At 46.9% G+C, this 26,234-nt stretch overlaps 1 protein-coding gene across 2 annotated transcripts in view; it reads right to left on the bottom strand.

Annotated features, from left to right (window-relative positions):
• The window catches only part of mosmoa (modulator of smoothened a), a 42,583-nt gene that overhangs the window by 11,828 nt on the left and 4,521 nt on the right, over positions 1-26,234 (bottom strand). Inside the window, exons 1-2 of one of the 2 annotated variants that reach the window (XM_071396695.1) lie at positions 13,002-19,110; positions 12,517-12,729 (exon numbers count right to left, since the gene is read on the bottom strand). In XM_071396695.1, the coding sequence (XP_071252796.1) occupies positions 12,517-12,729; positions 13,002-13,287 (499 nt within the window). In that variant the 5' untranslated portion in view covers positions 13,288-19,110. Of the gene's footprint in view, positions 1-12,516; positions 12,730-13,001; positions 19,111-26,234 lie in introns of those variants that run through there. The other variant, XM_071396705.1, reaches the window with a different exon arrangement.

The raw sequence follows: 26,234 nt of genomic DNA, 5'->3' as shown, positions 1-26,234 counted from the left end.
TTATCATCACCCAGTGCCTGGGCTTGCCTCCGCTGTACCCGCGCCCCTCCATACCCCTGTCTGCACATTATGCCCAGAATCTATTCTACCACGCCCATAAATCTGCTCCTTTTATTCTTTGTCCCCAACGCTCTAGGCGACCAGTTTTGATAGCCTTTAGCCGCACCCTCATCCTACTACTCCTCTGTTCCTCGGGTGATGTGGAGGTAAACCCAGGCCCTGCATGTCCCCAGTCACCCTCATTTGTTGACTTCTGCGATCGAAAAAGCCTTGGCCACATGCATGTCAACATCAGAAGCCTCCTCCCTAAGTTTGCCTTACTCACCGCTTTAGCACACTCTGCCAATCCTGATGTCCTTGCCGTGTCCGAATCCTGGCTTAGGAAGGCCACCAAAAATTCTGAGATTTCCATACCCAACTATAACACTTTCCGTCAAGATAGAACTGCCAAAGGGGGAGGAGTTGCAATCTACTGCAGAGATAGCCTGCAAAGTTCTGTCATACTTTCCAGGTCTATGCCCAAACAGTTCGAACTTCTAATTTTAAAAATTAATCTCTCCAGAAATAAGTCTCTCACTGTTGCCGCCTGCTACCGACCCCCCTCAGCTCCCAGCTGTGCCCTGGACACCATCTGTGAATTGATCGCTCCCCATCTAGCTTCAGAGTTTGTTCTGTTAGGTGACCTAAACTGGGATATGCTTAACACCCCGGCAGTCCTACAATCCAAGCTTGATGCCCTCAATCTCACACAAATCATCAAGGAACCCACCAGGTACAACCCTAAATCCGTAAACATGGGCACCCTAATAGACATTATCCTGACCAACCTGCCCTCCAAATACACCTCTGCTGTCTTCAATCAAGATCTCAGCGATCACTGCCTCATTGCCTGTATCCGCCACGGGTCCGCGGTCAAACGACCACCCCTCATCACTGTCAAACGCTCCCTAAAACACTTCTGCGAGCAGGCCTTTCTAATCGACCTGGCCCGGGTACCCTGGAAGGATATTGACCTCATCCCGTCAGTTGAGGATGCCTGGTCATTCTTTAAATGTTACTTCCTCACCATATTAGACAAGCATGCTCCGTTCAAAAAATGCAGAACCAAGAACAGATATAGCCCTTGGTTCACTCCAGACCTGACTGCCCTCGACCAGCACAAAAACATCCTGTGGCGAACTGCAATAGCATCGAAGAGCCCCCGCGATATGCAACTGTTCAGGGAAGTCAGGAACCAATACACGCAGTCAGTCAGGAAAGCAAAGGCCAGCTTTTTCAAGCAGAAATTCGCATCCTGTAGCTCTAACTCCAAAAAGTTCTGGGATACTGTAAAGTCCATGGAGAACAAGAGCACCTCCTCCCAGCTGCCCACTGCACTGAGGCTAGGTAACACGGTCACCACCGATAAATCCGTGATAATCGAAGACTTCAACAAGCATTTCTCAATGGCTGGCCATGCCTTCCTCCTGGCGACTCCAACCTTGGCCAACAGCCCCGCCCCCCCCGCTGCTACTCGCCCAAGCCTCCCCAGCTTCTCCTTTACCCAAATCCAGATAGCAGATGTTCTGAAAGAGCTGGAAAACCTGGACCCATACAAATCAGCTGGGCTTGACAATCTGGACCCCCTATTTCTGAAACTGTCCGCCGCCATTGTCGCACCCCCTATTACCAGCCTGTTCAACCTCTCCTTCGTATCATCTGAGATCCCCAAGGATTGGAAAGCTGCCGCGGTCATCCCCCTCTTCAAAGGGGGAGACACCCTGGACCCAAACTGTTACAGACCTATATCCATCCTGCCCTGCCTATCTAAGGTCTTCGAAAGCCAAGTCAACAAACAGATCACTGACCATCTCGAATCCCACCGTACCTTCTCCGCTGTGCAATCCGGTTTCCGAGCCGGTCACGGGTGCACCTCAGCCACGCTCAAGGTACTAAACGACATCATAACCGCCATCGATAAAAGACATTACTGTGCAGCCGTCTTCATCGACCTGGCCAAGGCTTTCGACTCTGTCAATCACCATATTCTTATCGGCAGACTCAGTAGCCTCGGTTTTTCTAATGACTGCCTTGCCTGGTTCACCAACTACTTTGCAGACAGAGTTCAGTGTGTCAAATCGGAGGGCATGTTGTCCGGTCCTCTGGCAGTCTCTATGGGGGTACCACAGGGTTCAATTCTCGGGCCGACTCTTTTCTCTGTATACATCAATGATGTTGCTCTTGCTGCGGGCGATTCCCTGATCCACCTCTACGCAGACGACACCATTCTATATACTTCCGGCCCTTCCTTGGACACTGTGCTATCTAACCTCCAAACGAGCTTCAATGCCATACAACACTCCTTCCGTGGCCTCCAACTGCTCTTAAACGCTAGTAAAACCAAATGCATGCTTTTCAACCGTTCGCTGCCTGCACCCGCACGCCCGACTAGCATCACCACCCTGGACGGTTCCGACCTAGAATATGTGGACATCTATAAGTACCTAGGTGTCTGGCTAGACTGCAAACTCTCCTTCCAGACTCATATCAAACATCTCCAATCCAAAATCAAATCAAGAATCGGCTTTCTATTCCGCAACAAAGCCTCCTTCACTCACGCCGCCAAACTTACCCTAGTAAAACTGACTATCCTACCGATCCTCGACTTCGGCGATGTCATCTACAAAATAGCTTCCAACACTCTACTCAGCAAACTGGATGCAGTTTATCACAGTGCCATTCGTTTTGTTACTAAAGCACCTTATACGACCCACCACTGCGACCTGTATGCCCTAGTCGGCTGGCCCTCGCTACATGTTCGTCGTCAGACCCACTGGCTCCAGGTCATCTACAAGGCTATGCTAGGTAAAGTGCCGCCTTATCTCAGTTCACTGGTCACGATGGCTACACCCACCCGCAGCACGCGCTCCAGCAGGTGTATCTCACTGATCATCCCTAAAGCTAAAACCTCATTTGGACGCCTTTCCTTCCAGTTCTCTGCTGCCTGCGACTGGAACGAATTGCAAAAATCTCTGAAGTTGGAGACTTTTATCTCCCTCAACAACTTTAAAAATCTGCTATCCGAGCAGCTAACCGATCGCTGCAGCTGTACATAGTCCATCTGTAAACTACCCACCCAATTTACCTACCTCACCCCCCATACTGCTTTTATTTATTTACTTTTCTGCTCTTTTGCACACCAGTATCTCTTCTTGCACATGATCATCTGATGATTTATCACTCCAGTGTTAATCTGCTAAATTGTAATTATTCGATTTATTGCCTACCTCATGCCTTTTGCACACATTGTATATAGATTCTCTTTTTTTCTACCATGTTATTGACTTGTTTATTGTTTACTCCATGTGTAACTCTGTGTTGTCTGTTCACACTGCTATGCTTTATCTTGGCCAGGTCGCAGTTGCAAATGAGAACTTGTTCTCAACTAGCCTACCTGGTTAAATAAAGGTGAAATAAAAATAAAAATAAAAAAAACACTGAGGGCCCCAACTAAAGCTTCAATCATAGGGCTGATTTTCTAAACGCACGTAGATGGAAATCAAAAGAGGCCTGGGGCAATAACTCCTCATATGCTTCCACAACACTACAGCTACACATCATGTCCTCCAGCCCAAACCCACACAGGCTATTTCCCCCCCTCAGAAAGGGACTGATTTAGCCTAGCTAAAACAGCTCAGATGATGCCGCTGGCTCTCTATGGCTCTCTCTACACTAGCAGGCAGGCTGGCTGGCTGAATGTGTCCTGTCTGTGCTGCCAACTAGCGAGGAGAGTGTTGTCTGGCTAACCCCCCCGGACTGGGCAAACACGGCTAATATTTACGTCTGTCCTCACTGCCGCGGCCATGTGTTTACCCACCGCAAGCCAGAACCTCAGTGTTTTTCAAACTACCTTAGCTGATATGTTACTGATCCTTAGACTAGTGCCTGTCAGAATACTGTACCTCACTGTACCTGGGGTGTACTGTACAGCGAAGTCAGACAGCGGGGTTTGCTAGGACATAGTAGTGTCTGGCTAGGGCCTAGTGTAAAGAGTGTAGTGTACAGGGGACAGAAGGGGGCCTGGCTAGGGCCTAGTGTAAATACTATAGTGTACAGGGGACAGAACGGGGCATAGCTAGGGCCTAGTGTAAAGACTGTAGTGTACAGGGGACAGAATGGGGCCTGGGTAAGGCCTAGTGTAAATACTGTAGTGTACAGGGGATAGAAGGGGGCCTAGGTAGGCCTAGTGTAAATACCGTAGTGTACAGGGGACAGAAGGGGGCCTAGCTAGGGCCTAGTGTAAAGACTCTAGTGTACAGGGAACAGAAGGGGGCCTAGCTAGGGCCTAGTGTAAAGACTCTAGTGTACAGGGGACAGAATGGGGCCTGGGTAAGGCCTAGTGTAAAGACTGTAGTGTACAGGGGACAGAAGGGGGCATAGCTAGGGCCTAGTGTAAATACTGTAGTGTACAGTGGACTAGCTAGTAGGCTTGGGCGGTATGCAGATTGTAATACCTTCATACTGAAAGTAATACAAGTAACAAAATAATTATACTTAAAGTTGTACGCACAAAACAAATATTAGACAGCAAGGCTGTTGATCCAGGAGGGTGTTCTCTGCTGTTACCAAGATAAACTGGATTTTGGAAGAAGCTAACCACTTAGCTAGATAGCTAACTATCTTCTAAATTAGCAAACCAAATGCACAACTGCAGAGAATTTAGCACATTTTACACAGTTAACTTATAAGATTTCTAGCTGGCAAACATTTAGTTGTGAATTCCATACTGTAACTAGATCACCTGGTGCGTGCTGCACAACAGTGAGTGACTCACAAGGCTCCTGTGTCACGTTCTGACCAATGTTCTTGTGTGTTTTGCTTGTTTTAGTGTTGGTCAGGACGTGAGCTGGGTGGGCATTCTATGTTGTGTGTCTAGTTTGTCTGTTTCTGTGTTCGGCCTAATATGGTTCTCAATTAGAGGCAGCTGTCAATCGTTGTCCCTGATTGGGAATCATATATAGGTGGCTTGTTTTGTGTTGGGGATTTGTGGGTGGTTGTTTCCTGTCTCTGTGTTTTCTCTGCACCAGCTAGGACTGTATCGGTTTGCCACACGTTTGTTATTTTGTTATTTTTGTATTGTGTTAAGTGTTCACGTTTATTCTTTCGTAATTAAATATGTTGAGCACCAACTACGCTGCGTCTTGGTCCGATCCCTGCTACACCTCCTCTTCAGACGAAGAGGAGGAAGGCTGCCGTTACAGAACCACCCACCCCACTCAGACCAAGCAGCGTAGCAACCGGCAGCAGCGACAGCAGCAGCGGTACCAGGAGGAATGGACATGGGAGGAAATTCTGGACGGTAAAGGACCCTGGGCAGAGCCAGAGGAGTGTCGCCGCCCCAAAGCGGAGCTGGAGGTAGCAAAAGCAGAGAGGCGGCATTATGAGGCGCTAGCAAGGCAGAGCGGCTGGAAGCCCGAGAGGCTCACCCAAAAATGTCTTGGGAGGGGGATAAAGGGGAGTGTGGCGAAGTCAGGTAGGAGACCTGCGCCAACTTCCCGGGCTTACCGTGGAGAGCGAGAGACCGGGCAGACACCGTGTTGTGTGGAAGAGCGCACGGAGTCTCCTGTACGTGTGCTTAGCCCGGTGCGGTACATTCCAGCTCCACGTATTGGCCGGGCTAGAATGGGCATCGAGCCAGGTGCCATGAAGCCGGCTCAACACATCTGGTCTCCAGTGCGTCTCCTTGGGCCGGTGTACATGGCACCAGCCTTATGTATGGTGTCCCCGGTTCGCCAGCACAGCCCAGTGCGGGCTATTCCACCTCGCCGCACTGGCCTGGCTACGGGGAGCATTAAACCAGGTAAGGTTGGGCAGGCTCGGTGCTTAAGAGCTCCTGTACGCCTTCACGGTCCGGTATATCCGGCGCCACCTTCCCGCCCCAGCCCAGTACCACCGGTGCCTACACCACGCACCAGGCTTCCTGAGCTGCCTGCCTGCCCAGCGCCGTCCGAGCTGCCTGCCTGCCCAGCGCCGTCCGAGCTGCCTGCCTGCCCAGCGCCGTCTGAGCTGCCTGCCTGCCCAGCGCCGTCTGAGCTGCCTGCCTGCCCAGCGCCGTCTGAGCCGTCCGTCTGCCCAGCGCCATCTGAGCCATCCGTCTGCCCAGCGCCGTCTGAGCCATCTGTCTGCCCAGCGCCGTCAGAGCCGCCCGTCTGTCCCGAGCCGTCAGATCCGCCCGTCTGTCCCGAGCCGTCAGAGCCGCCCGTCTGTCCCGAACCGTCAGAGCCGTCCGTCAGTCAGGAGCCGCCAGAGCCGTCCGTCAGTCAGGAGCCGCCAGCCAGTCAGGAGCCGCCAGAGCCGCCAGCCAGTCAGGAGCCGCCAGCCAGTCAGGAGCCGCCAGAGCCGCCAGCCAGTCAGGAGCCGCCAGAGCCGCCAGCCAGTCAGGAGCCGCCAGAGCCGCCAGCCAGTCAGGAGCCGCCAGAGCCGCCAGCCAGTCAGGAGCCGCCAGAGCCGCCAGCCAGTCAGGAGCCGCCAGAGCCGCCAGCCAGTCAGGAGCCGCCAGAGCCGCCAGCCAGTCAGGAGCCGCCAGCCAGTCAGGAGCCGCCAGCCAGTCAGGAGCCGCCAGCCAGTCAGGAGCCGCCAGCCAGTCAGGAGCCGCCAGCCAGTCAGGAGCCGCCAGCCAGTCAGGAGCCGCCAGCCAGTCAGGAGCCGCCAGCCAGTCAGGAGCCGCCAGAGCCGCCCGCCAGTCATGAGCTGCCCTCCAGTCATGAGCTGCCCTTCAGCCCGGAGCTGCCATTAGTTCAGAGCTGCCTCTCTGTCCGGAGCTGCCCTTCAGTCCGGAGCTACCTCTCTGTCCTGAGTTACCTCTCTGTCCTGAGCTACCTCTCTGTCCTGAGCTACCTCTCTGTCCTGAGCTACCTCTCTGTCCTGAGCTACCTCTCTGTCCTGAGCTACCTCTCTGTCCTGAGCTACCTCTCTGTCCTGAGCTACCTCTCTGTCCTGAGCTACCTCTCTGTCCTGAGCTACCTCTCTGTCCTGAGCTACCTCTCTGTCCTGAGCTACCTCTCTGTCCTGAGCTACCTCTCTGTCCTGAGCCCCTCCCTGTCTGTTTCTGTGTTCGGCCTAATATGGTTCTCAGAGGCAGCTGTCAATCGTTGTCCCTGATTGGGAATCATATATACAGTGGGGAGAACAAGTATTTGATACACTGCCGATTTTGCAGGTTTTCCTACTTACAAAGCATGTAGAGGTCTGTCATTTTTATCATAGGTACACTTCAACTGTGAGAGACGGAATCTAAAACAAAAATCCAGAAAATCACATTGTATGATTTTTAAGTAATTAATTTGCATTTTATTGCATGACATAAGTATTTGATCACCTACCAACCAGTAAGAATTCCGGCTCTCACAGACCTGTTAGTTTTTCTTTAAGAAGCCCTCCTGTTCTCCACTCATTACCTGTATTAACTGCACCTGTTTGAACTCGTTACCTGTATAAAAGACACCTGTCCACACACTCAATCAAACAGACTCCAACCTCTCCACAATGGCCAAGACCAGAGAGCTGTGTAAGGACATCAGGGATAAATTGTAGACCTGTACAAGGCTGGGATGGGCTACAGGACAATAGCCAAGCAGCTTGGTGAGAAGGCAACAACTGTTGGCACAATTATTAGAAAATGGAAGAAGTTCAAGATGACGGTCAATCACCCTCGGTCTGGGGCTCCATGCAAGATTTCACCTCGTGGGGCATCAATGATCATGAGGAAGGTGAGGGATCAGCCCAGAACTACACGGCAGGACCTGGTCAATGACCTGAAGAGAGCTGGGACCACAGTCTCAAAGAAAACCATTAGTAACACACTACGCCGTCATGGATTAAAATCCTGCAGCGCACGCAAGGTCCCCCTGCTTAAGCCAGTGCATGTCCAGGCCCGTCTGAAGTTTGCCAATGACCATCTGGATGATCCAGAGGAGGAATGGGAGAAGGTCATGTGGTCTGATGAGACAAAAATAGAGCTTTTTGGTCTAACTCCACTCGCCGTGTTTGGAGGAAGAAGAAGTATGAGTACAACCCCAAGAACACCATCCCAACCGTGAAGCATGGAGGTGGAAACATCATTCTTTGGGGATGCTTTTCTGCAAAGGGGACAGGACGACTGCACCGTATTGAGGGGAGGATGGATGGGGCCATGTATCGCGAGATCTTGGCCAACAACCTCCTTCCCTCAGTAAGAGCATTGAAGATGGGTCGTGGCTGGGTCTTCCAGCATGACAACGACACGAAGCACACAGCCATGGCAACTAAGGAGTGGCTCCGTAAGAAGCATCTCAAGGTCCTGGAGTGGCCTAGCCAGTCTCCAGACCTGAACCCAATAGAAAATCTTTGGAGCGAGCTGAAAGTCCGTATTGCCCAGCGACAGCCCCGAAACCTGAAGGATCTGGAGAAGATCTGTAGGGAGGAGTGGGCCAAAATCCCTGCTGCAGTGTGTGCAAACCTAGTCAAGAACTACAGGAAACGTATGATCTCTGTAATTGCAAACAAAGGTTTCTGTACCAAATATTAAGTTCTGCTTTTCTGATGTATCAAATACTTATGTCATGCAATAAAATGCAAATTAATTACTTAAAAATCATACAATGTGATTTTCTGGATTTTTGTTTTAGATTCCGTCTCTCATAGTTGAAGTGTACCTATGATAAAAATTACAGACCTCTACATGCTTTGTAAGTAGGAAAACCTGCAAAATCGGCAGTGTATCAAATACTTGTTCTCCCCACTGTAGGTGGCTTGTTTTCAGACGAAGAGGAGGAAGGCTGCCGTTACATCCTGTCTCTTGTTGTTGTGTGCTTGTAAACAAACATCACAACTGGGAACTACCAGTAAGCTTCATAATGAAAAATTATGTGACAGGTGAAATGAAGAACGCAATCTTCTTTATCTCCTAATGTATTGCATGATAAACTGTAAACTACACTATCTACCAAGAGAGTTTTAATCTATATTCTTCGTAGCTGTCTATTTACCACCACAATCGATGCTGGCACTAAGACCGAACTCAATGAGCTGTATACGGCCATAAGCAAACAGGAAAACGCTCATCCAGAGGCGGAGCTCCTAGTAGCCGGGGACTTTAATGCTGGGAAACTTAAATCTGTTTGACCTAATTTCTACCAGCATGTTAAATATGCAACCAGAGAAAAAAGAAAAAAAACTCTAGACCACCTTTACTCCACACACAGAGACTCGTACAAAGCTCTCCCTCGCACTCCATTTGGCAAATCTGACCATAATTCTATCCTCCCGATTCTTGCTTACAATCGGTGACTCGGTCAATAAAAAAGTGGTCAGATGAAGCAGATGCTAAGCTACAGGACTGTTTTGCTAGCACAGACTGGAATATGTTCCAGGATTCTTCCGATGGCATTGAAGAGTACACCACATCATTCACTGCCTCAAAAGGTTCTACAGCTGCACCATCGAGAGCATCCTGACTGGTTGCATCACTGCCTGGTATGGCAACTGCTCGGCCTCCGACCGCAAGGCACTACAGAGGGTAGTGCGAACGGCCCAGTACATCACTGGGGCCAAGCTTCCTGCCATCCAGGATCTCTATACCAGGCGGTGTCAGAGGAAGGCCCTAAAAAGTGTCAAAGACTCCAGCCACCCTAGTCATAGACTGTTCTCTCTGCTACCGCACGGCAAGCGGTACCGGAGCGCAAAGTCTAGGCCCAAGAGGCTTCTAAAAAGATACCGCCAAGCCATAAGACTCATGAACATCTAATCAAATCAAATGGCTACCCAGACTATTTGCATTGCCCCCCCCCTCCACTCTTTTACACTGCTGCTACTCTCTGTTAATTATCTATGCATACTCACTTTAATAACTCTACCTACATTTACATATTACATTATTACATACCTGTATTGGTACTGAAAAACCATCCCGTGGCTATTTCCAAATACCCCGGTATATATGGTATACCGCCCAAGCCTACTAGCTAGGGCCTAGTGTAAAGACTGTAGTTCACAGGGGACAGAAGGGGGCCTGGCTAGGGCCTAGTGTAAAGACTGTAGTGCACAGGGGACAGAAGGGGGCCTGGCTAGGGCCTAGTGTAAAGACTGTAGTGCACAGGGGACAGAAGCGGGCCTGGTTGGGGCCAAGTGTAAAGACTGTAGTGCACAGGGGACAGAAGGGGGCCTGGCTAGGGCCTAGTGTAAAGACTGTAGTGTACAGGGGACAGAAGGGGGCCTGTGCTGGCTGTACAAAGGGGCCCTTTCAGGTGGCAGTGGCCCTGGGCCAGCTACGCCTACTGGAAGCTTCCTTTCCCCAGCCAGCAATCATCACCTGTTAGCCCCCTACTAGCTACCCCCCTCTCCCTGCACCTTTCATTCTGTAACACAGAGCACCAATCACAGATGCCCCTTATCCCAACCCCCAGCCCCCTCACTCTCTCACATACTCAATCTCTCCCTCACTTTAACTCTACCTCTCTTTTAATCCCCTTTTAGTCTACCACTTCTCCTCACTCTACCCTCTCCCTCTTTCCTGAAAGGAGAAAGCCCAGCCTGCCCATTACACAGCAGCAGCAGCAACCCTGTGAGGTGCAGTGCTCAGCACTGTCAGGGAAATACTCAAGGCCCTCTTACTTTCCACCCCCTTTAGAACCCCTCTGTCCTCCTCCCCCTTTCCTTCTCCCATAGCTGGCTCTCAGGTTACAAGTGATGCTTTTCTACCTCTCGAGTCTCTCAATCCCACTCTCATTTTCTCTTCATCTCCCTCTCTCACTCTTCCTGGTCCAGTGTAGCTCAGTGTCATTCTGTAGTCTCCCCTTCACACATCTCAATCTCAACCCCCTACCTACAAACATTCTCCCGTTCCTTCTCTCTCAATCTCTTTCTTTCTGGCGGCAGGTAGCCTAGCGTTTAAGAGCATTGGGCCAGTATCCGAAAGGTTGATGGTTTGAATCCTTGAGCCGGCAAGGTGGAAAAATCTGCCGTTCTGCCCTTGAGCGAGGCAGTTAACCCCCGCAACACCACCTGCTCCCTGGGCGCCGATGACATGGACGTGGATTAAGGCAGGCCACCTCACCTCTCTGATTCAGAGGGGTTGGATTAAATACGGAAGACACATTTCGGTTGAATGCATTCACTTGTGCAACTGACTAAGTTTCCCCTTTCCCTGTTCCTTTAAAATGCATCTCTTTGTCTGAAAGAAGCCAACAATGGTAGTCTTCACTGCAGTGACAGAGAGTGGGAGAGAAAGCGATAGAATGTGAAAGCACAAGAGGGAGAGAAAGAGAGAGATTATCACTGAGGACCTGATACAGCCAACAGAACCCTGGATGATTGTGACTATATCCTCCCTGTTGCCAGGGCAACCTCATCACTTGGCTCAGAGCGGTGTGATTGTCAAAAAATTACTCAATAAAATCACATTTAGCACGTGACACAGATTTGCAAGGAACACATTGACAACGCATATTTTTAGAGGGGTTGGAGGGAAATTGATTATTGGGTGATTATTGGGTAAATACACCATAGAAATATAATCATTCTTATTCTCTAAATACGACTAACATATAACGACTGTGATGCACCAATTCAATCAAATGTGTCTGTGTGCTAGTAAAACTCTGCCTCTACGTGTGTGAGTGAGTGAGAGAGGGGGTCTGTGTCTCTTCTCTTTGCTAAACAACCAATCAGAATATGAACACCTACACAGCCTTACGAAACAGCCCAGCTCAGCAGGGCTGCTGAATGTTGGGTTGGTATTGAGTTAAGAAGTGTCTCCTCTGAATTCCTGTCTAAAAAGAGGGGGATGAGTGTTGAAAGACAAAAAGAAGCGATTGAGTGGCACTCTATGACGCCCACACAGGTACCATAGAATGCACTTCTCAGTGGAAGAGCTGCAGGGAAGGGATGATCTAGAGGCATGGAGGATAGAAGACACATACAGAATACAAGTATGCACGCACACACACACCGCCCACACAAAAGACGCAAACATCACACACATTGGTTCCATTGGTTTACCTGAAATCAGCTTCACCACTGAAATTCTGGGCATGAATGCAAAGCTAAACCAATATTTTCACAGCCCCCCTCTCCCTCGCCTCCCCCTTTCCTCTTCTCTCCCTCAACTTACTCTCTCTCTACCCCTACCCCTCCTCTGTGTAGGAGAGAGGGTATATCTGCTCGTAGACGGATGCACTGGTGTTGAGGGGAGTGTTATTCCAAGGAAATGATGTCATGAAAGAGGGGAGCGAGATTGGAGAGAGAGGAGTGAGAGAGTGGGACCTCTGTACCTAGGCCTACAGCTTGTTTGGTCAAGCTACTTAACAGGGTGATAGAGAGGGTGCATTTTTTTTACGTTTGAGTGACCAAGTACCACTATTTAGTGGTCAAGTGCAGTGTGTCCCCTGAGTAACGTGTATCAGTAAAGCTACACTCAGTTGGTTGAGCTTGGCTTTGATTGGTCAATGTACACTCGACTGTCATTAAGGTAGGGTTGTTTCGGTCACTAGAGTCACTTACTCCCAGTGAAGGCAATCCAGCGGGCGTATTTGGTGGCCTCGCGGCGCCAGTGGGATGCCACCAGCAGGCCACAGGTCACCGTGAGGGAGATGATACCCAGGATGATGAAGAAGAGCGTGGTGACCCACTCGGGGGGAAGCCGCGGGGGGATACAGGTGCGGTCCCGACCGTGGATGGTCTGGCACTGCCGCACCAGGCCTACCGTCAGGGCACCTATATATATATATATAAATGAGAGAGAGAGAGAGAATAGGTGTTAGATCATACACACATTTAAATTCTCACACCAGCCACACTGTTAGGGCACATCCTTGTAGGGCTGGGCAGTAAACCGTATTTTACTATATTCAGGTATTGATGCACAGTCCGGTTTGCATTTTTACTTTACCTTAGCTTACATAATGGTATTTGGTTTGTTAAATGTAATTGAAATGTAATAACTGAGTGATGTAACTAAAAAAAATAAGGGAATCGCCCGTTCTTACCGTCAGTAAGAGACTGCGAACAGCTGAGAACTGCTAATTTCCTAGCAAGAGCTTCTGGTGCGCATTTGTGCTTTTTTCCCATGAATAGTGCTTGTGAGGCAGCGCTGGAGCCAAAGATGTGCAAATGTACTTTTTTGCCACAAATCTTGCCTGTGAGGCAGTGTGGGTAACAAAAGCACTCTAGAAATCTGCACAATGCCCCTTGTGGCGAAAGGAACGGACATTGAATCAATTTAATATATACGGTACTAGGAAAGAAAAAGTGACTTTCACAAAATAGAGGCATACAAAGACAAAACAAATGTGGCACAGTGTGGAAATAACAACAAATGAGTGAAGGAAATGCAGAAACTGATGAAAATGCAGAACATTACTTTTGATTGAAGTTTGATTGAACTGTATAAAACAAACAGAAGAGAGAAAGCCCCATTAAAAACACTTAGAATGTATTTTTTGCCACCCTAGGGCCATGCACTACTCATGAAGCATATTTTATATAAAATACTGTCAAATACCGTCATACTGTCAAAAATATGATATATTTTGTCCACATCGCCCAGCTCTACATCCATGTCAGGGCAGCTAGAACACACACACTGTCGACTAACCAATCAGATTCTTTACAGAAAAAAATTGCCTGGCTTCACAACACTCAAACTGTTATCAAATTGCTAACAGAATTACCAACAAATCTGTAACAGAAATACTGCAACTGAAATTGGCTACAATGGGAAATCATAGTAGTCACAAACCAGTAGGGTCACCTGCTACTGTCTTCCTTCCACTGGAATACTGTTATGTTCAGCTCATAACGGTTTTCTTTCTGCCGTCTGGTGGTCAAACCAAGAGTGTTAAAACAGTCTGAGTCTAGACAACCCTTCCCTCTCTCTGCCTTTCTTTCTGCCTTCCTCTCATTTCCAGTTAATGTCACCTCTCCCAGCTGACACCTACCCATGAGCCCCTCCCTTTCCATTTCATTTAACCAGCATCCTCACCTACTGAGCCCCTCCCTTTCCATTTCATTTAACCAGCATCCTCACCTACTGAGCACCTCCCTTTCCATTTCATTTAACCAGCATCCTCACCTACTGAGCCCCTCCCTTTCCATTTCATTTAACCAGCATCCTCACCTACTGAGCCCCTCCCTTTCCATTTCATTTAACCAGCATCCTCACCTACCGAGCCCCTCCCTTTCCATTTCATTTAACCAGCATCCTCACCTACTGAGCCCCTCCCTTTCCATTTCATTTAACCAGCATCCTCACCTACTGAGCCCCTCCCTTTCCATTTCATTTAACCAGCATCCTCACCTACTGAGCCCCTCCCTTTCCATTTCATTTAACCAGCATCCTCACCTACTGAGCCCCTCCCTTTCCATTTCATTTAACCAGCATCCTCACCTACTGAGCCCCTCCCTTTCCATTTCATTTAACCAGCATCCTCACCTACTGAGCCCCTCCCTTTCCATTTCATTTAACCAGCATCCTCACCTACTGAGCCCCTCCCTTTCCATTTCATTTAACCAGCATCCTCACCTACTGAGCACCGACCGACAACGGACCTCCATGGACGTTGAAAAGTAGTTGAAATTTGGTCAGTCCACCCTGGCCTTGATGTTAATGTCCACAGACAGACCGGACTGGACCAAATCTGAACCCATCGTAGACTTACGTTTCACAAGTTTGGATAGCACAGTACAGTACAGTGAGTAAAGCACAGTAGAGTCCAATACAATACAGTACTGAGCAGGGGTTGGAACCGGTTCAGGGAACAGAACAGAAAACCGGAAAATAATGACATTTTTGGGGGGAAATAATCAGAACCGCGAATGAAAGTGATCTATACTGTTCCAGAACAGAACTGTTATTTTAAAAGCATGAGAACCAGTTAATAACGTTACTTTATGTTCCGGACATTTTTTTCCAGTCCCCCCAAAAAACACAAGGAAGTTCCTATGCAACGCCCTCACCATGTCGCTAATCAACTTCTTCCAGTGTCTGCCGGCCAGCCACCTGGAAATATTTGCCAGGGAGTGTGCATGTGTAGACCCCTCCCCCTCTGACGTTACAAGCGTGATTCAGAAATTAGGGAGAGATCTTAATTAGAGAATAATTAATTGACCTTTTCAATGCTAGTTAAGGATACTATAGTTATAACGTTTCACATTGGATTTATTAACTACAAAAAGGTAAGATGTGTTTTTTTTTCATCCCTTTTTTCTCCCCAATTTTGTGGTATCAAATTGGTAGTAGTTACAGTCTTGTCTCATCGCTGCAACTCCCGTACGGACTCGGGAGAAGCGAAGGTCGAGAGCCATGCGTCCTCCGAAAGACAACCCAACCAAGCCGCACTGCTTCTTGACACAATGCCCATCCAACCCGGAAGCCAGCCGCACCAATGTGTCGGAGGAAACACCGTACACCTGGCGACTGTGTCAGCATGCACTGCGCCCGGCCCGCCACAGGAGTCGCTAGTGCGCGATGAGACAAGGATATCCCTTCCGGCCAAACCCTCCCTAACCCGGACGCCGCCGCCCCATGGGCCTCCCGGTTGAGGCCGGCTGCGATGCAGTGCCTTAGACCACTGCGCCACTCGGGAGGCTGATGTGTTTTTGTTTTAATTCAGGTGCTGCTCTGCACACACAAACGTGTTAGCTAGCTAGCATGTCCAACGTTAAGCCTACCATGACGTTCAAAGACATTCAAAGTTCCTTTATAGAAGCCGCTCCTCCATAGGTATAATTCTGTGGGCCTAATTCAGATAATGCATGTCATAACAAGATTCCCAGCGCTTCAAGCCAAGCCTCCTCAACCCTCTCTCTCTCTCCCCCACTGCAAAATGTCAGTCACATCTCGCGCCCTACACTCATCTGTCCAGTGCATGTAAATATTTTTCCCGCTCCACCACAAGCTGCTCTATCTGCACTGATTTCAGAAGTTTAAAAAGGAACAGAAAGGCACCTATAAACCGTTACTTTTTTTGGTTCGAACCGGTTCAGAACTGTATTTTGCTGGTCGGAACAGTGGACCGGAATGAAAACAATAATGGTTCTGTTCAGAACGAAACGATTGTAAAATAATTTTGGTTCCAACCTCTGGTACTGAGTACAGTACAGCACAGTGAGTAGAGCATAGTATAGTACAGTCCAATACAATAGTACAGTACAATATAGTAGAGGACAATAAATAAAAGAAGCATATAGTACAGTATATTGCCCTGTACTGAACTATACTATATTCTACTGCGCTGTACAGAACTCCAGTCATCTGTGCTGTGATGTCCAAACTTGTAAAACATGAGGAGAATGATATTCATACCCATAATTACGCATTTCTGTGTAGTATAGATCAGGGACCCATTACCGTTACCGTAATTCCACTTCACTTACTGTAGTTCAATAACCAAAATGGATTTTTGTTAAACTCAAGTTGCCATAACTGACACCCCATTCTTTCTGCAGACATCTTTGAATCTTATTGCTGCAATATGTAACTTTTTGGGCGACCCGACCAAATTCACATAGAAATGTGAGTTATAGATCGGCCATTCACATTGAAAGCAAGTCTAAGAAGCTGTATATTTGTTCTATGAGCACTATTTCTATGCTTCTACTTGTGTATTTTACTTTTGGGTTTGTCACCAGCTTTAAACAGATGAAAATACTATATTTTCTGTTATGGAAAATATAGTATTTCACAGCGATTTAGATGGTACAATGATTCTCTACACTATACTTGCTTGTTTTGTCACAAACTGAAATTAGGCGAACTATTAGAATTTTTGCAACCAGGAAATGGTGTTACAAGTTCTCCATATTGTATCTTTAAATCTGAGCGTATATTTAACCGGTTTTGGAAAACGTGGTCACATAAAAACCTGAGGGAGATTTTACAGTAATTCCGTTACAAAAGTTTCCATCTGCACAGTTCTTACATTAAATTTGTTTTTGTAAAAAAAAAAGTGGAAATTGTTAAAAGTAGTCCTTGTGCATAGAGCTCTATTGTTTGTTAAACTTTGAAAATCAATGGTTTTTGTTTGGCATACATTTTAAAGTGAAAAGACTGAGACAAAGTGTAATTCCGTTACTGTGGAATTCCCCCCCTTTAATCTGTCTGTGAATCAATGCCTGCTAGGAGCTCCTCTCTGCAGCCTACAGGGCCCAATTATGTCAGAGGAGGCTGAGGCTGTTGCTCTGTAACACACATGCATGCACGTCTCCCACACACACACTGCAACCGATTGTAATGGTTCTTCTGACACAGGTGCACGCACACACAGCAGCAGATATAAATCATTATCCACTCGCAGGCACGCACACACTGCATCCGGATGTTTGTCTTGACACCTCAGCATTCCCTGTATAATGTGTCAGTTCATTAAGAAGCAGAGGCTTTGAAAAAGTCTCAAATGCTGCTAGCTAACATGACAGCAGTTTGCATCGCTACTATATATTTCATCTCACTTCTCCCATCAGACATAGTACAGTATTTCTCCCTTTATCTACCAAACACACACACACACACACCTTCCTGTCCTCTCTCTTCCTCTTTTCCTACTTAACTTTCTCTCACTTCAAACTGAAGAGGCTTCTTTCTCTCCCTCTCTCTCTCCAGTTGAGTTTCTTCCCTGATCTTGAAGTCAGTCAGTAAGTATGCACATCTGTTGGTCTGGAACACGGAGGAGAGGAGATAATATCTAGCCTATGGCGGAGAGCCTACTGGAGCCATCTATCACTGATCAGACACACACAGAGGATTTATAGCCTCTGGACTGAGCCATGATGACGTCTGCCAGAGATAGACTAGCTCGTGAGCACACACACATGCACTTGTACAGTTACGTAGGCAGCAACACGTAGTTGCTGCCACACACACACACACACACACACACACACACACACACACACACACACACACACACACACACACACACACACACACACACACACACACACACACACAGACAGACAGACAGACAGACAGATCAGACCACTGAGAACCATAGGAGAGGCACTAAATGAGTGTGTGTTCGTCTTCATGGAGATTTCTACCTGAGTAAGCAAAACGGTATCATATTATGCATGAACGGTTTAGGTGGTAGGAACCTGTAGTCTTTTTCATGAAAGGTGGGCTCGGTTATGAAGAGTGGGTTTTACCACCACCTTCACCATAATCTTACCAGGTAGGCTATCGACAATACTTCGATTTTACAACAACTTGGAAAAACATGGTGGAAAAGATGATACAATACATATTGGTGGTCCAATGGTGGAGATGCTGAAAGACAGATTGGCCTGGGAATCTCCTCTTGCACTGGGGCAGGGCGGGTCTCCTCTCCTCTGGTATCCCACAGCGAGCCAAACAGTCCACTGGCCATCAGTCTAGAGGAAATCCTGTTCCCTTTATAACAGCTAGCAGGCCAGCACAACACCGCCTCTACAATAACAAGCAAACACAGCCTCAACCCTTCCCTAACCACACGTACAAACACTATGTAGGCCTAATGCTCCTCTGCTGGAGAATGCTTTCATGTGCTAGAACAATAGAGAACATTTTTGAGATTATATAATCAACATATTCTAGAATTCTAGCCCTGGATATTCTAAAATAGGCTACATCCAAGAATGACAACATTCTAGAAGGCCATTATTGCCTTGTGCAGTCTGCACTGGGGCCAACGTGTTCTTCTGTCACCCGGAAGATGTCGGAACTACTCAGCCTTTAGACTAAAGAAAGGAGGTCAGAGCGAGGCAGACTAAAATGGCACCTGGAACGCCCACCAGAGCACTAGAGCTTACCCAAGAGCCTATTTCTGAAGGGAAGTAGGCCACATATTCCTGCCTGGGTACTGTAACCTTGAACCTGTCTGAGGACGGGAAGTGTGTGTGTGAGTGTGTGGAACATCAGCGGGCTCTGATAGCACTAATAGTCTTGTTTTATGGCCATTTCCCCCTGGATCCTCCAGCCTCCTGCTGATTCACTAGCGCTCAGTGGAATTCCTGCCTTACAACAGGCAGGCACGGCATGGCACACACACCACTGGACACGACACACACACGCCATGCAAAAACATGGTACTCTGACACAAATTACAGAAATGTACACACACACACACACACACACACACACACACACACACACAGTGAGACTACACATCTGGATAAATAAACCTGGAATCTAAAATGAAAAGTGTGAGCAACGGAGCGACGCCTCATTTCCCCCCAGCCCACCACTGCTCTGCAGAGCAGAGCAGAGCTGGTGAAGAGTACAGCAAGACCCACCACTGCTGCTGCTGCTGTGTAGAGACAGACATCCAGATATACACATAGAGCACAACAACCAGTAACACACAGACACTCATACACTGTCCCACACAATAATACAGACTCTTCACACAGATACTGACAGTCCCCATAAAAACATTATTAACAGTTCTAATCTCCATGGATCCCTGTGTCTCTAGCTAACCGTCTCCCATGTGCCTCCCCTCTATTCTCTCTGTATTCACACAGCTCAAATCTGTTTCTCTCTGCCCATCTCTGTGTCCCTGCATGTGTTCTACTGATCCCCGTCCCCTCACTCTGTATTCTCTCCATCCTGACGTCTCACTGTTTATCACAGCTTCTCTCTCTCTATGTTCCTTCCTTCTTTCGCTCCATCCGTATTCACTCTTCTTTGAGTGAGATCACTGTTTCTCACCCCCTCTCTCTATCTCCATTAGATTACTGCTTCTCGCCCAGTCTGTCTAAATGAGAGGAAATGAGGGCTGTGTGAGTTGGTCCTGAGCATGGGAGAGCATGGCGATGCTGTCATTAGTGTAGGTGCAGAGAGGTGTTAGCTACTGTTAGCAAGACAGCAGGCAGCACTGGAGGGATGAGTGGAGCAGGAGGCCTCTAAACTCTGCTGGGTGGAAGTATGGAGGTGGAGGTGGCAGGCAGCACTGGAGGGATGAGTGGAGCAGGAGGCCTCTAAACTCTGCTGGGTGGAAGTATGGAGGTGGAGGTGGCAGGCAGCCACTGCAGGTTTTAACAGCCCGGCCGTTCTTGTACTTACATCACCAGGCTGCAGGGGAAGGTAGACTGTAGTGTTGACTATCCCCAGACACACACACAAACGCAAGTAGACTACACACACCCACACACACAAATTCAGACTACATAGCCACACACACACAGGTAAAGACACGCATACATACACACATTCATTCCAAAGACGTATACAAACACACACACAAACTGGCTTGCATATTCAATATCCGTACACAAACAAACACTACATACAGTCTTCAAAGGTGGACTTCAAAGGTAGGAAAACACATAGCTCAGGTCTGAAGTTAGTTACCACTGCATAAGTTTTCCAAACAACGTTTACAGAAGACAAGTTTCTCCATATTCGTTCCATGACAAAAGGACAGACGCTTACACACACAGTTTTACTTAACACAACAACATAAAAGCGCTTGTTAAGGGAAGGGGAGGAAGCTGGTAGTATACTTTTCAACAGCCAAGCACTTCTTTCTCCCCCTAGTCCCTCATGCCCTGACCATGTACTAAAACAGGATGCCGCCCAGTCAGTGCAGACAAAGATGGTGGAGGAGGATTCTGCTCTCTGGTGCAGCTGGTACAGAGAAACAGGTGATGTTATTGTGGCAGTGTCCCAACTTGGCTGTTGATACTAGCATGGCCACCTTCAACTGGCTCATTCAATCTCTCTACACTCCCCTGCAACTCTTCCCTGGACAGGGTGTTGAAAATGTGTTCTCAGTTAACGTATCTGGTAAAGTAAGGGTTAATGATCAATATTAACTTGCTACATTCACACATACAGCCTACTGTAACTGTGCTTGCTCTACTAAAACAAGGCTAACCAAGACAGTTATCCAAACCTTTATGCCCCAATAGCACGCAAGGAAGCAACAGGGATGCTTTGGCTGTACAAGGACGAGGCCAAATTAAGAGCTATTTCCAGATGTACGCTTTTAAATATCACATTTTCGATGGCACGGCTTTGTTTAAACAACAAAAACAATTTCCTCAATTGTACCTCAGCGCAAAGGTTGTTTTGTCCAACGATCAGAACATTTTCACAGCAGTGGGAGGGCTTGGCACCGCTTGCTGGCTTTGCCATTTAGAAGTAGACCAGAAATCACTCTAAAAACAGCCACCGACACGACCTATCACTGAGAGAGACAATCAGCCGCCCATGTCAACACACCGATGAATAGAACAGAAGAGGGAGAGTGTGAGAGACAGAGCGTGAGAGAGATAAGAGAGGTAAATCATTTTCTCCCTTCGCAGCTGTAACACACAAACACAGAATTTATACACGCCATGACGGCCTTGCTGGCTGTTCTCTTTTCTGAAATTGTCACGACTATCACCTTGTGGTCTTCTTCTATGGTGGACTTTGTTCTCTCTCATAGCTCATGTCAAAGCTTCTCCTCCACTGTGTTTTCAGGGTGATGTTGTACCCCTCGGTTATAGGCATGGATTTGTGGAACAAAGGTGTTAATCTAATGTCTTTTTGCCTCTTAGAATCTCTAAGCAGTGTGAAAATACAGAGAGAATCTGAAAAATTTTCAAATCTGTTGTGTGTTCGTATCACCAAAAGTAGCACTCAAATCTTGCCTATGAGAAAAGGACTTGGGCAGGAGTATAGAGTAAACTGTTTCACTAATATCCCTTTCACATAGGATTTACAGTATGTTGCATGTAATTGTTTTGCAATGTTTACATGACCCCCTTTCAAACAGGCCCATCTTTACCACATTCTTGCCGGCAAGCCTTTTACATGTACAGTGGGGAGAACAAGTATTTGATACACTGCCGATTTTGCAGGTTTTCCTACTTACAAAGCATGTAGAGGTCTGTAATTTTTATCATAGGTACACTTCAACTGTGAGAGACGGAATCTAAAACAAAAATCCAGAAAATCACATTGTATGATTTTTAAGTAATTAATTTGCATTTTATTGCATGACATAAGTATTTGATACATCAGAAAAGCAGAACTTAATATTTGGTACAGAAACCTTTGTTTGCAATTACAGAGATCATACGTTTCCTGGAGTTCTTGACCAGGTTTGCACACACTGCAGCAGGGATTTTGTCCCACTCCTCCATACAGACCTTCTCCAGATCCTTCAGGTTTCTGGGCTGTCGCTGGGCAATACGGACTTTCAGCGCCCTCCAAAGATTTTCTATTGGGTTCAGGTCTGGAGACTGGCTAGGCCACTCCAGGACCTTGAGATGCTTCTTACGGAGCCACTCCTTAGTTTCCCTGGCTGTGTGTTTCGGGTCGTTGTCATGCTGGAAGACCCAGCCACGACCCATCTTCAATGCTCTTACTGAGGGAAGGAGGTTGTTGGCCAAGATCTCGCGATACATGGCCCCATCCATCCTCCCCTCAATACGGTGCAGTCGTCCTGTCCCCTTTGCAGAAAAGCATCCCCAAAGAATGATGTTTCCACCTCCATGCTTCACGGTTGGGATGGTGTTCTTGGGGTTGTACTCATCCTTCTTCTTCCTCCAAACACGTCGAGTGGAGTTTAGACCAAAAAGCTCAATTTTTGTCTCATCAGACCACATGACCTTCTCCCATTCTTCCTCTGGATCATCCAGATGGTCATTGGCAAACTTCAGACGGGCCTGGACATGCCCTGGCTTGAGCAGGGGGACCTTGCGTGCGCTGCAGTATTTTAATCCATGACGGCATAGTGTGTTACTAATGGTTTTCTTTGAGACTGTGGTCCCAGCTCTCTTCAGGTCATTGACCAGGTCCTGCCGTGTAGTTCTGGGCTGATCCCTCACCTTCCTCATGATCATTGATGCCCCACGAGGTGAGATCTTGCATGGAGCCCCAGACCGAGGATGATTGACCGTCATCTTGAAATTCTTCCATTTTCTAATAATTGCGCCAACAGTTGTTGCCTTCTCACCAAGCTGCTTGCCTATTGTCCTGTAGCCCATCCCAGCCTTGTGCAGGTCTACAATTTTATCCCTGATGTCCTTACACAGCTCTCTGGTCTTGGCCATTGTGGAGAGGTTGGAGTCTGTTTGATTGAGTGTGTGGACAGGTGTCTTTTATACAGGTAACGAGTTCAAACAGGTGCAGTTAATACAGGTAATGAGTGGAGAACAGGAGGGCTTCTTAAAGAAAAACTAACAGGTCTGTGAGAGCCGGAATTCTTACTGGTTGGAAGGTGATCAAATACTTATGTCTTGCAATAAAATGCAAATTAATTACTTAAAAATCATACAATGTGATTTTCTGGATTTTTGTTTTAGATTCCGTCTCTCACAGTTGAAGTGTACCTATGATAAAAATTACAGACCTCTACATGCTTTGTAAGTAGGAAAACCTGCAAAATCGGCAGTGTATCAAATACTTGTTCTCCCCACTGTATATATCCCTAGCGCATGCCGGCACAGGTGATGAGTGAGAGTATGGGTGTGCAGATGTGTGTGGGCATATATTTTAATAAAATAGCTGTCATCTAACAAACAAAAAATTGTATTGCGCATGAGTGTTTGTAGGTGCCTGTACAGTGCCTTCAGAAAGTATTCATACCCATTGACTTATTCTACATGGTTGTGTTACAGCCTGAATTCAAAATGGATCACAAAAAATATCTCACCCATCTATACAAAATACCCCATAATGTCAAAGTGAAAACATGTTTTTAGACATTTCTGCAAATGTATTGAAAATGAAATACAACAATATATCATTTAGGTAAGTATTCACACCCGAGTAAATACATGATAGAATCAATTTTGGAAGTGATTACAGCTGTGAGTCTTTCTGGGTAAGTCTATAAGACCTTTGCATACCTGGATTGTACAGTATTTGCACATTCTTTTTAAAATTCATCAAGCTGTGTCAAGTTGGTTGATGATCATTGCTAGACAGCCATGTTCAAGTCTTGCCATAGATTTAAGCTGATTTAAGTCAAAACTGTAAACCAGGCCACTCAGGAACATTAAATGTCATCTTGATAAGCAACTTGTGTATATTTGGCCTCATGTTTTAAGTTACAGTCCTACTGAAATATATATTTGTCTCCTAGTGTCTGTTGGAAAGCAGACAACCAGGTTTTACTCTAGGATTTAAAAAATCCGTAGTTTTTGACAACGACAAGCATACCCATAACATGATGCAGCCACCACCATGCTTGAAAATACAAAGAGTGGTACTCAGTGACGTGTTGTGTTAGATTTGCCCCAAACATAACACTTTGTATTCAGAACATAAAGTTCATTTCTTTGCCACATTTTTGGCAGTTTTACTTTAGTGCAAACAGGATGGATATTTTGGAATATTTGTATTCTGTACAGGCTTCCTTCTTTTCAATCTGTCATTTAGGTCAGTATTGTGGAGTAACTACAATGTTGTTGATCCATCCTCAGTTTTCTCCTATCACAGACCCCAAAAAACCTCTGTAACTCTTCTAAAGTCACCATTGGCCTCATGGTACATTCCCTGAGAGGTTTCCTTCCGCTCTGGCACCAGAGTTAGGGAGGACATGTGTATCTTTGTAGTGTGTATTGATACACCATCCAAAGTGTATTTCATAACTTCACCATGCTCAAAGGGATATTCAATATATATTTTTTACCTATCTACTAATCGGTGCCCTTCTGTGCCAGGCACTGGAAAACCTCACTGGTCTTTATAGTTGAATCTGTGTTTAAAATTCACTGTTCGACTGAGGGATCTTACAGACAATTGTACATGTGGGGTACAGAGATGAGGTAATTTAAAAATCCTGTTAAGCACTGTTATTGCACACAGAGTGAGTCCATGCAACTTGTGACTTAAGCAAATGTTTTTGAACTTATTTAGGCTTGCCATAACAAAGGGGTTAAATACTTATTGAATCAAGACATTTCAGCTTTTTAAATTTAAATTTAATTAAATTTCTAAAAACATAATTCCACTTTGACATTATGGAGTATTGTGTGTAGGTGTAGTGGTCTGGGTGTAGCTGGTGCAGAGGAGTCAGGCGCAGGACAGCAGAGATGAGTAACACAAGTCAATTTTTATTTATTTATTTTTGTTGAATTTTATCCCCTTTTCTCCCCAATTTCGTGGTATCCAATTGTTAGTAGTTACTATCTTGTCTCATCGCTACAACTCCCGTACGGGCTCGGGAGAGAGGAAGGTTGAAAGCCATGCGTCCTCCAAAACACAACCCAACCAAGCCGCACTGCTTCTTAACACAGCGCGCATCCAACCCGGAAGCCAGCCGCACCAATGTGTCGGCGGAAACACCGTGCACCTGGCGACCTTGGTTAGCGCGCACTGCGCCCGGCCCGCCACAGGAGTCGCTAGTGCGCGATGAGACAAGGATATCCCTACCGGCCAAACCCTCCCTAACCCGGACGACGCTAGGCCAATTGTGCGTCGCCCCATGGACCTGAGCCTGGGCGCGAACCCAGAGTCTCTGGTGGCACAGCTAGCCCTAGACCACTGCGCCACCCGGGAGGCCCTAACACAAGTAACTTTACTCAAATATTCCAATAACATGTTGTAATACTGAGCCCACAATAACGGGCCGAACATACATAAAACAATCACGCACAAAAACCATGGGGAAAACAGAGGGTTAAATAATGAACATGTAATTGGGGAATTGAAACCAGGTGTGTAAAACAAAGACAAAACAAATGGAAAATGAAAAGTGTATCGGCGATGACTAGAAGGCCGGTGACGTCGATGGCCGAACGCCGCCCGAACAAGGAGAGGGACCGACTTCCGCGGAAGTCGTGACAGTAGGCCACTGACACAAAATCTAAATTTAATTTATTTCAAATTCAGGCTGTAACACAACAAAATGTGGAAAAAGTCAATGGGTGTGAATACTTTCTGAAGGCCCTGTATGTGCTTTAGAAAACATTAGAATCTGCTCTTTCCGATCATGCATAGAAATCTCAAATTTGACCTGGATGAACCTTTGCACCCTTTATCTTTTTTTCCTACCCTGGCTCCGCTTTGTTAGGGAGCAGGCGTATGCTGTTACATTTGGAGTATCTTCCTCATGATACCGAAAGAAAAATAATAGCAATCTATATTTTCTAAAGAGATATTCAGATAATGCCCCCATGCTTGTTTCAAAGCAGCGTGATAGTGCTGTCCCAATCAAAACGGTGCTGAAATTATCATCAAGTTGACCACGCTTTTGTCTTGGATAGAAATCTATAGAAGACACAATATGCTTCCTGCATGAAATGAT

Source organism: Salvelinus alpinus, chromosome 1, assembly GCF_045679555.1.
Source record: "Salvelinus alpinus chromosome 1, SLU_Salpinus.1, whole genome shotgun sequence".
Lineage (NCBI taxonomy): Eukaryota > Metazoa > Chordata > Actinopteri > Salmoniformes > Salmonidae > Salvelinus > Salvelinus alpinus.
This window is presented reverse-complemented; position numbering and strand designations above follow the sequence as displayed.